Genomic DNA, 11,156 nt, shown 5'->3' on the forward strand with positions numbered 1-11,156 from the left:
ACTGCTGTAGTTCAGTCGTCATACAATGGAAGTTTGACCAGAATTACACTTCTTAGGATAATGTCTGATAAATCCATTTTATTTAAAAGTGAATTTCATGAGTAAATTGTTACCTTTTCTTCTATTCCTACATAGTGAAGAATAGTATTTCAGTTTATGGCATTTAAAACATTCCCCATAACCTGAACTATGGGAAGATTTTCACATGAGCAGTGTCACCATTGGAGGTATTTGAAATTCGAAGTCCATACCTGCATTCCAGGGGCTGAATTTACTCTAGTTATGAGACTAATATGTTTACCTAAGTAAATGTTAGTTTAAAAGAAAAACCCTCTGATGGCTTTCATTGTGCTTAGCATAAAATCAAAACCTCTCACTATGGACCACAAGGTTCTGAATGTGCTGGGCCCTGCTGGTCCATTGACCCGTCTCACGCTCACTGTGCTCCGGTCACTCAGTCCTCCTACAGAGCCTCAAGCACACCAGGCTCCTTCGGCCCTTCATTCATGCCATTCCCTCCTCGGCCTGAAATGCTCTCTTTTCCTCATGCTTCAGGTCTCAGATGTATGTCTTTGGAAAAGATTTCTGCGGTTTCTCAATCAGAATTAATTCCTGTTGTTCCTCCTTTCCTTTATACCCTGTGCTTTTTAACTTTTTATTAATAGTACTTATCACAATGTGCAATCGTATAATTACTTATGTGATTGTTTGCTGAATGTGCATATCCATGCCTTCACATTCTCAGGAACTGGGTCTATTTCTTGTTCATTTACTGTATACAGTGTTTTCAGAGCAGCAAGGGGAGGGTGCTTACGGAATTTGGTGGGACATTTTTCCTTGTTTTGCTGCAATAACAAAGCATAAAAGACAACCTTCCAGTGACTTACAAAACAAGTGCTTATTTCTCACTCATGGTGTGTGGATGATCTGTCACTTGCCTGGGCTTGGCTAGCCTTTGGTTTCAGGTCAGCTTCATTCTGTTAGGTCTGCTTGTCAGTCAAGGGCCCAGGCTGAAGAGGCAGTGGCAGCCTGGGTACGGTCCTCTTATGGCGGACTGCACAAGCACAGGAGGAAAAGTGGAACCCGGGCTGCTTCTCAAAGCCTCTACTATTTGGAACTCACACAGCCTCTTGTCTGCTCATATTCCACTGGTCAAAACTAGTCAGAGAGCCCAAGATCAGTGCGATGGGGAAATCAGCTCCACCCATCTGTGAGAACACCACATGACCTAACACTTCCACATGTCCCTTGGGGGCTGCTCTGTAACCACCCAGGCCCTGGCACCACAGATTCTATGCCACAGGCCTCATATTCCAGGCTTCACAATCCTTAGAAGCAGGTTTCATCAGGAGGAGGCTGTGGGCATTCCAGAAAAGGAACAAGCTGCTCCCAGCAGACCTGTCAGACTGAGAGCCCATGTGAAGTGACGGCATTCCTGGTGGGAGGAGAAGGCTTCTTCAAGGGCCTCAGGTCTGTGCATTTCAGGAAGGCCCTGACCTTCTATCAACCCTACAATGTGCCCTTATAACTCCCCATGGTATCTGGTGCTAGATTGTCACTTATCTGTCGGCCAATATTTATTGAGGGCCTAATGGGTGGGGTAGTGCTGGATTAAGGCTGGTGATGGGGAGAGGCGCCAGGGCTGGGTCAGGCCCTTCCTTTGTGGTTTCCCACTCTTTCCTCCTCCTTCCCTTGTAGTTGTTCCTTTAATTTAGACTCATCCCCATGATTTCTATGAAGCAAGGGGCAGCCAGGCAGAGCCCAGGTGACATAAGCATAAAACAAATGAGAGAAGAGGGTTAATTGATGCAAAAACCAAGATGCCAGGAATCTGTCACTTGAGAAATGCATTCTAAGTGCTTGCGAATTCTCTGAATTATCTTAATTTCATCAGATTAGTCAAATCCTGGGAGGATATGCCAAGAGGCCATCTTTACCTAGTGGGCAGGTAATAAACATTTGCAGAATGAGGGTACAAACCTATACAATTATGTGCTATGGGAGAAGGAGGTGCAGCAGCAATGAACCATAACTAAGTGCTAGTCATGTCCATACACTGCTAAATGCAGTGACAGCTTTATTGCCTGAAAAGGTAACCTATGATATAGTGCTATTATTATCCTGTAAACGCAAAACATAGACAGGATTAAAGTGTAATGTTAGAAGCTATGTGAACAAGAGCAAACAGGCCCAGCCACCGCGTCAGAGGGAACACTGTCATATAGATATCAAGTATGAGCATGAACTTCGGTGGTTCGGGTCCTGCCCGTGACACTTAAACCCACTATCTAGGGAGAGTGGGCAGGCCATGTAACACCATTGAGCTAATATTTGAGTTGAGTACTTGGAGCATTATTTCATTTAATCCCCATAATTGCCCTATTAGGTGCTTTCCTTTCCTCCATTTCGGAGAATGAGAAGCTGAGGTTTGGAGAAGTTAAACAATGTACCAATAATTGAATTGGTCTATTCTATCCTGCTTCATTCAATAGATCTACTAACCTCCGTGCTTTTGTGAACATCAAAAAAGATATGTGTAAAATCTCCTTGCGAAACGTTGAAACCGATGTCAATATTACGAAATCAATTGAGACTATACAGATTTTAAAATTTAATACAGTCATAATATCATTTCTTAAATATTTACTATGTACCTGTTACCTCACACAAGCCAGAGAGAAAGGTCACGCTTTAATTTTTAGATGTGAATTATGCGTGTGTTTTGCGAAAAGCTGTTAAAGGGTGTGTATTAAAGCAGCATAAGCGACTCTAAAGAGGTGTGGTACTGCTGTCCAGCTTCCTGTATTTAGGTGAGCAGAAAACGCGGGAGCCCGAGGGACTTCCAGGTCCGACGCCCGGCACCCGCCCAGCCACCGCGTCAGAGGGAACGCGACATGGTTTCAACAGCAACGGAGCCATTACTTTTGCTGAACAGGGATATGAGAACAGTGCTGATTATCAGAGCTCCTGGAGCGAGCCGCAAATGCAATCGAGTCCAGGCTCACGACTGCCAGACATGGGCTCTGGACTCCAGCCGCCGTGACTTTTCCCTGAAAGTGTCTGGGTAAATGCGGGAGCGTGGGCGCGGGCTTGGCTGGATCCGGAGCTTTGAGGGTGATCCCTGTCTCCTGTGTACCTGGGATCGTCTCCTACAATCCAAATGAAAGATGTCACTTTTTTCATTTGTCCTGCAAACGTTTATTGAGCACCTACGAATCCCCGATAGACATAATGCGGCAACGACACCAGTCACCCAACGCCAACGAGTGCGCGTCTCGGTGTCGGCTGGCCTGCACGGAGGTGAGGGTGCCTGGGGTGCCAGCCCGGGCGTCCCGGATGAGCCCCACAGCCGCAACGAAGGGCCTGCGCGCGCCCGAAGGCGTCACTGCCTCCACGCACATGCACACGCACGGGAGCGCCGGGCTCCCGCGTCCCCGGCGCTGTCTCGGCGCCGGGCGCGGGCGGGAGCTCAGGAGTCCGAGCGGGAGGCGGGAGCTCCAGGCGGGGCGGGTGCCCGCCAGCAGCGCTCGTGCATAAGCATCTCTGCTACCGACGCCCCGCCCCTGCCCCGCCTCCCCTTCTCCCGCGCGCGGGCTCCGCGCGCCCCAAGCCGCGCGCGTGCGCGCGCGTGCGCAGGCCAGGGCCCTCCGGGGGCGGCCCCGTAGACTCCAACGAAAGCGTAGCAAGGTCCCGGATTAACCCTTTCTTTGCTCGCCCATTTAGAGGCTCGGCCGGGTTCCGTGCCTGCGCAAGCCGGCGGCGCGCCTTCCCCCCAGCCCGCACCGCGCATGCACGGGAAGGGGGGGGTGCCGGTGGGGGTGTTCACGGCCGGCTAGACATTCTGTGCTCGTGCAGGAGGAGGGCTGCTACCATCAGGGACGTGCACGATTTCCCCCACCCCGCCCCCTCCCCAAACTCCCAAAAAAAAAATTCAAAACACACTGCCACCCACCGTGCCCCCGCGCCCCGCGTCCATCCCGTCCCCGGCCTGCGTGCAGTGAGCGTGGGGAGCCCACGGCGAGTGTCTGTGGCTGTGCCGGGCTGCAGGTAAGCGCGGACCGGGGGTGCGGAAGGGGCCCCGGGCGTCCGCGAGGCGGGCGCGGGGGCGCGGGGGCGGCCGGCGCGGCGAGGCTGCCCGGAAGAAGCGCGTTCTCGCCGAGCTCTGGGGCGCCAGCCAGCTCCAGGATGTGCGGGCAGCCGCCAGCGGCCGGGCGCGGTGCGAGCGGGGCCGGGCGTGGGTCAGGGCTGGGCCGGGCGTGGGGACGGGGCGCTCCGGGGGCCGCGCAGGCCGGCGAGCGGGCTCGGGCAGCGGCCAGGCGGCGGCGGCGGCGGCGGCGGCCCCGCGCGCGCGCTCGCCGAGCCTCAGCGGCGGAGTTCATGGCCGCCCCCGCTCGCAGCGCCGCAGTGCACCGCGGTGGGGGTGGGGACGGCCCGGAGCCGGCGCCGAGCGCGGCCCGCCGGGCGCCGCCCCTCCGAGCTGCGGGCCCCGCCGTGCCGCCCCCGCTGCCTGCGGCGGAGGGCGCCGGGACCCCAGCGCTCGCTCGCCCGGGTGCGCCCGCGGAGCTCGGGAAGCCGGCCGCGCGCCGTCCCCGCCCCCGGCCGCGGGAGGGCGGGGGAGGGCCCGGCGCGAGCCGGCCGGGGAGTGCGCGGGGCGCGAGCTCCGGGCTCGCGGGGCGCGGCGCGGGGCTGCGGAGCCCGGCCGCACGCCCGCTCCCGCTCCCGCCGCCGCGGCTGCCCGGGTGCTCCCTCCCGCGCTGGTGCAGCGGACCCCGGCCTGCGCCGAGAGCCTGATTATGAAAGGGAAAGCGGCCCTTGCACCGCCGGCCTCCGAGCCGGGGGCTTTTGTTTGGGGAGGAATGCAAACGGCTTTATCCTCTCCTCCACCTCCCGGGCCGAAAGCAATGGGAGCGAGGCCTGGAGAGGCTCCGAAGGCTTCCTCCCCGTCCCGAAGTTTCGAGCTTTCAACAGGGAAGTCGTGCCGCCGCCATTGTCGCGGCTGCTCGGGTAGGGGAGGCGGCTGCCGCTGCTTATGTAAGTTTGGCTTTGCAGGAGCCCCCGCTCCCTCCTTTGTAACGGCCGCGTTTGGAGAACCTTAGTAAAGGGGCAGCTTTGTTACGGAGGTGTGGTTGGGGCTACATCCTTCCTTGCACCCACACAGATCCTGGCAGCGGGTATCTTGCAGTTTGACTCACCAGAAGTTAGCAATTGGAACACCTCAATAGAAGAAAAATGCTCCTCAGAGATCTTGAGAGAGAATGGGAGCCGACTAACACTCCGGCCAAAAAAGAAAATTCAGCACACTGCTGTGTTGCCATGGGTACTGTACGGCCACGCCAGTCCTGTCTCCCGTAGTCCCTGCACTTTTATCCCACAAGTCCTGGGGAAAGTTACTGACAACAGTAGAAAGTGACCTGGTAGGATGGTTTTGCCTGGCCGCCTTCCCTTGGGGGTGACTACAGGCCGGGGTGCCTCTCGGGAACAGTCAGTCAGAAACAGCTTTAGAAATAATTTTGTCCAGCTCTCACTTTGCAGATAAGGAAACTGCCTGCTACTTTAGGCAGCTTATTGGTGTGTTCACTTTTCTGGAGAGGGAACTTTTGATGGTTTTCAGGACTCTGGTCTCTAGGTTTGAGTCCTGCTTGCACCACAGTTTTTGTGTAAGACTGTTGCAGCCCAGTCCTTTGGTCCTGTCACACTAGAGTTTTCTTTGTGTGGTCATTGTTTAGTCGAGGAAACTTTGTATGTTTTTCAGGATATTAGTCTGCAGGATGGAGACCCTCTGGTAAGAATTAAAACTCACAATAACCAGAATTCTTTGAGCCTCCCTTTAGGCATAGAGGTGCAAACCCCTGAATTTCTCAAATGCAGGCTTAAGACGAGTGTAGTTTAAGTGATGTGTGGTACATCACAGAGAAGTGTGCAAAGAAGAAAACAGCTACTGTTCCCTGTCCTCCACCGTTAACTGTTGGGTATGTGTACTTCTATAGCTTTCTATATCTTTCTTAAAAATATATACTATGTTTAGATGAGCCTGGAGAAAAATGTGGAGGGCTACATACCCAGCAGGAAATGGTGGGGGTAGGGAGCACTTACTGGCCTCCCTGTGTTTGTGTAGCTATCAACATCTGTACAAATAGGGACGTGGACTTTGTTTGTGAGGAGAATATCCTTAGTGGTTCTCCAACCCACCCTTCCCACTCCTGGTGCACAGCCCCTCTGCGCCCTAAGTGCTCCAGCCCTTACCTGTCCTCGCTCATGTCAGCTCAGAGCTGGACCTGATGCTGCCAGCCACCCCCCGTCTCTTCCCAGCCCGAAACGGGTACATGTGCAAATGGCAGGACAGGAAAGGAAAGTTTATTTTTTAAAATCAATTCTTGAAAACGTTCAGAATTTGGCATAGAGGAAGATCCCACCTTACTCTTTTGTGTCCTTTTCTCTTGTAGGACTGGCGTGCTCCTGATCAGAGTTACTCTGATCTGAAGAATTTGGTGTTTAAAGCATTAAGATAATAGCCTGAGTTGTTCATGGTAACTATGACTTTGGATATTAAATCTTGGAAATATGGTTTGGTGTTTGCTTTAAAATATTATATCTCAATTATGCATTAGCACTTAGGTTTCTTTGAGAGAAGTGTGTATTTTCCTCATATTTTTACTATGCTGAATAAAAAAACACAATGTTTTTGAAAAGAAAATATATAGAACACATTATTCTAAAAAGATCAGTTCTTTTACATGATGATGGATGTCTTTTGTGCCAGTTCTAAATTTCTTGCTTGTAAAATACTTGCAGCACTTGTCAGGTGCATCCCATCTTGATGACACTTCTATCTGGTGGCAGATAGATTGGCATCGAGAGGGAATGAAGCCGCACATCACTGTCTTCCCAAACGTCATCTGATTCTCTGAGGGTCATAGTAAACCTTAACCCTCATTCAGAAGTGGCCCAAAGCTGGTGTGGAAAAACTGGAAGACAACACCAAATGCAATATTTTGGCAATGATACCCCTTGCCAGGTCTGCAACAGTGATTTGTTTCTTTGGTGAAAGAAATAGAACACAGACCGTTGTTAGGTTTTTTACTGAATCTTCTTCCACATGAAATTAGGGTAGATGGAGCAGACGGGACTAGTGGATCTGTGCTTTGAACCTGTTTCTTAAACTTTGAAGCTGAATTATTTGTCATTATTACCTCTGGTTGTCAGGAAGCACAAGTTTTGGAGCCAGATTGCCTAGATTTGAGTACCAACTCTCCACTAAATAACTAGAATATTTGGCAGGTTCCTAACCTCATCTATAAAGTGGGGATAGTAATATCTGTCTCGTAAGGTTATTTGATCATTATCTTTGTGAAGGCGTGTAAAGTACGTAAAACAGAGCTTGGCGTGTATTATGTGCTCACTAAAAGTTGCTGCTCTTAATACGAGGCAAATACCTAGTAAACTGAAGAGGTAGAAGTAACAGTATGGAAATCCCTCAGTTAGGATCAGTCTTTTCTGCTCATATTCTGAACCACTCCTAACACTGACTTTCTGAAATGGTTAGGTACCAAAAATTGATCAGAAAATGAAACTCTTACCTGTGTTTTCTGCGTGGAAGAGTATTGTTCGTAATTACCAAACTTTTCTTTTTAAAAATTTTTTGTAGGAGTTTTTCATCAGTATGTCTGAAACCATTAAATATAATGACGATGATCATAAAACTCTGTTTCTGAAAACACTAAATGAACAACGCCTAGAAGGAGAATTTTGTGATATTGCTATTGTCGTTGAAGATGTGAAATTCAGAGCACACAGATGTGTTCTTGCCGCCTGTAGCACCTACTTTAAAAAGCTTTTCAAGAAGCTTGAAGTGGATAGCTCTTCAGTGATAGAAATAGATTTTCTCCGTTCTGATATATTTGAAGAGGTCCTGAACTACATGTACACGGCAAAGATTTCTGTGAAAAAAGAAGATGTTAACTTAATGATGTCATCGGGTCAGATTCTTGGTATCCGATTTTTGGATAAACTCTGTTCGCAGAAGCGTGATGTATCCAGTCCTGATGAAAATAATGGCCAATCAAAAAGTAAGTATTGCCTCAAAATAAATCGCCCCATTGGAGATGCTGCTGACACTCAGGATGATGATGTGGAAGAGATTGGAGATCAGGATGACAGTCCTTCTGATGACACGGTAGAAGGCACCCCCCCGAGTCAGGAGGACGGCAAGTCCCCTACGACTACTCTCAGGGTTCAGGAAGCCATCTTGAAAGAGCTAGGGAGTGAGGAAGTTCGAAAAGTGAATTGCTACGGCCAGGAAGTAGAATCCATGGAGACCCCAGAATCGAAAGATTTGGGGTCCCAGACCCCTCAAGCCTTAACATTTAATGATGGAATGAGTGAAGTGAAGGATGAACAGACGCCGGGTTGGACCACAGCTCCCAGTGACATGAAGTTTGAGTACTTACTTTATGGCCACCATCGGGAGCAAATTGCCTGTCAGGCATGTGGGAAGACATTTTCTGACGAAGGCAGGTTGAGGAAACACGAAAAACTCCACACGGCGGACAGGCCATTTGTTTGTGAAATGTGTACGAAAGGTTTCACCACCCAGGCCCACCTGAAAGAACACCTAAAAATCCACACAGGATATAAGCCCTACAGTTGTGAGGTGTGTGGGAAATCCTTTATTCGCGCCCCAGACTTAAAGAAGCACGAGAGAGTTCACAGCAATGAAAGACCATTCGCGTGCCACATGTGTGACAAAGCCTTCAAACACAAGTCACACCTCAAAGATCACGAACGAAGACACAGAGGGGAGAAGCCTTTTGTGTGTGGTTCCTGTACCAAGGCCTTTGCCAAGGCCTCCGATCTGAAAAGGCATGAGAACAATATGCACAGTGAAAGGAAGCAGGTTACCCCCAGTGCCATCCAGAGCGAAACAGAACAGTTGCAGGCAGCAGCCATGGCCGCTGAGGCGGAGCAGCAGTTGGAAACAATAGCCTGTAGCTAGAGGTGATGCGACAGGAACACTTTGCCTGAGCCGTGGAGACTGAGATTGCATTGTTCGTAATAAATGAACACCAGTCACTGTATTTTTGTGGAATCTTACGGAGCATTATACGCACTGGACTTAAGGCAGTGCTTGGTTAGGTGTTTTTAAAGCTTTTCAAGGAAGATAACATTCCTTGTTTCTGACCACACCGTTTCACTGTCCTGTCTGGTGTCTAGTATTGATGTTGCCAGGAAGCCCTCCCACCCCTCTTTTTTATGATTTTAATTTGAGAACTCCTGTGTCCAGTACAGAAGTGAGAGACTTCTAGTCCATTTTTAATTCCTCATGACACTTGCCGCACTGGTGGTGCACTGCACAGAGTGATAATTGAGTAAATTGATTTGCTAATCATCACAATTATAAGTAACTTATGGTCAAAACAGCATTTTTAATAACTCAATAAAAGTTCTTCGTGTAGATGCAGAAAATACTGGTGGGTGGTTGGCCGAGAACGCTGCGCAGATAGGAAAACAAGTTCTGGAAGTGCAGAATGGTCTTAGATTTCTAATTGGTTTGTTAGTTTTATATCACTGTTTTTCACAGTTTTTGTGGACAAATAATGGTTGCTTTGCTGAAGTGTTTCTTCATCCATCTTTGATTGCCCGTACCTACCCCCAAAGACGTAGTCACAATTCCCGAAGGCTGAGCAAGCCCACAGGGGTGTTGGTGGTCTGGGGGCTGAGTTCTTTTGTTCCTGTTACTTGAGGCAGTGCCACTCTGCAACAGATGGGGTTTGTGGAATGGACCAGTGGTGAGAAGATTAGAAAAGGGTGCATAAGAACCTGGCTCTCAGACACGAGGTTTTCACATTTGCAATGCTTCCAAGATTTTCTAGATCAAGATAATTCTTAATTGATTTTGAAATTGAATTTTTCTTTAGGATCAAAATTAGGACAAGAACAGGTATGCCTTTTCAGATACATTTGTGTAACAACATGATGTCATCAAGCTTTTGGCCCCTGTGCAGCACACGATTTATCCATAAAGGAGATGGGATATCCCTACTTAATACATTTAAATCCTTTTAAGTGTGTAAATAGTATAAAAGTGTTGGTCTTATGTATTTCAAGTAAAAGTAGACAGCTGCACTTTTTTTGCACATTGGATTAAAATAACTTCCGTCAGCAACAAACATCAGTCTGTTTTTAACCAATATTAAAGATTGTCAGACCAAATGTTTATGTTTCTGAAGTATATTTCATCACTGGTTACAGTTTTAAGTAGAAGTTGATTGCCTTTTCATAGCTGTAAACAGAATTATAAACACTGTTCCAATTTTGGTGTACAAAATTTTTTTTTTATCATTTCTTTAGGGATATGTTGAAATACCAACAATAATTTGAATTATGTTCTGTAATAAAGTGTTAGTCAGTTATTTTAGAATGTACAATCTTAGAAGAATGTCAATTTTTAAAATTTATTTTTGGTTGCTAGGGTTTTTTTAAAGATGCATTAAAGTAATTTCATTTCATAGCTTGTTGCATTAACACCTGTAATTACTATTGTGGGAGAAATTTTATTTTTTAAAGTGATGTATATGTTATGCCCAAGATTGTAGGATGAAGTTGCTACCTTTTTAAGAGACTTATTTATTGGTAAAATGTTTAATTTAGTTTAAAATTAATTTAATTTCTTTTCTTAAAAGTTGTTTATTCTTTCCTAAGAGTAGTCCTGTCACTGTGTTTACATGCTGTTAGTCGAAGGGAAACTGATTGCCGTTCCTGGGCTGTTTTAACCAAAGCAAAGGAAAAATAATTTAACATCTTGTTGATAGCTACGTCAACAAACCATTTTTTGGGCGTTCATTTTTGTATATAAAAGAAAGTATACTTCTGTCATTCCTGTTTCCATTTTTTCATAGTAGCCTTCCACACATCCGGGTTGTACCAACATGCTTTCTCTATACTGTCTTCGTCATGGTTTTACAGAGTTGCAAGTTAAATAGGTGGTATTAACCCTCATTGAAACCACATAACACAGTGGTACCCCAAAAAAGGAAGCTTAATTTTCAGCACTGTGTTTATATTGTGTAAATGTTTACCATTTGTCCTATTTTGCATGAGAAATGTATTTGTGTTGTAATTTCTGCCACTGCTACTGGGTTCCTGTGTGTGTGGAGGCT

At 47.8% G+C, this 11,156-nt stretch overlaps 2 protein-coding genes across 8 annotated transcripts; one reads left to right on the forward strand and one right to left on the reverse strand.

Annotated features, from left to right (window-relative positions):
* Window positions 1-2,094: 2,094 nt before the first annotated feature.
* On the reverse strand, window positions 2,095-4,379 carry LOC139045797 (uncharacterized). Its single transcript, XM_070514526.1, has 3 exons — window positions 4,298-4,379; window positions 3,953-4,245; window positions 2,095-3,149 (listed from the first exon to the last, which is right to left on the reverse strand). Exons 1-3 carry the CDS (start codon window positions 4,377-4,379, stop codon window positions 2,919-2,921), a joined length of 606 nt encoding a protein of 201 aa, XP_070370627.1. The 3' UTR covers window positions 2,095-2,918.
* Window positions 3,647-10,872, forward strand: ZBTB14 (zinc finger and BTB domain containing 14). Of its 7 annotated transcripts, XM_044774480.2 has the most exons (6): window positions 3,675-4,047; window positions 5,159-5,317; window positions 5,753-5,782; window positions 5,869-5,969; window positions 6,444-6,527; window positions 7,646-10,872. In XM_044774480.2, exons 5-6 carry the CDS (start codon window positions 6,525-6,527, stop codon window positions 8,990-8,992), a joined length of 1,350 nt encoding a protein of 449 aa, XP_044630415.1. In that variant the 5' UTR covers window positions 3,675-4,047; window positions 5,159-5,317; window positions 5,753-5,782; window positions 5,869-5,969; window positions 6,444-6,524; the 3' UTR covers window positions 8,993-10,872. The 7 variants fall into 7 exon arrangements, with proteins under 7 accessions (XP_044630414.1, XP_070369408.1, XP_044630415.1 ...); XM_070513306.1 differs by lacking the exons at window positions 3,675-4,047; window positions 5,159-5,317 and adding an exon at window positions 4,930-5,031; XM_070513307.1 differs by lacking the exons at window positions 5,753-5,782; window positions 5,869-5,969 and having other exon boundaries at window positions 3,674-4,047.
* The last annotated feature ends 284 nt before the right edge of the window (window positions 10,873-11,156 follow it).

The sequence above is a fragment of the Equus asinus genome, chromosome 7, assembly GCF_041296235.1.
Source record: "Equus asinus isolate D_3611 breed Donkey chromosome 7, EquAss-T2T_v2, whole genome shotgun sequence".
Taxonomy (NCBI): Eukaryota; Metazoa; Chordata; class Mammalia; order Perissodactyla; family Equidae; genus Equus; species Equus asinus.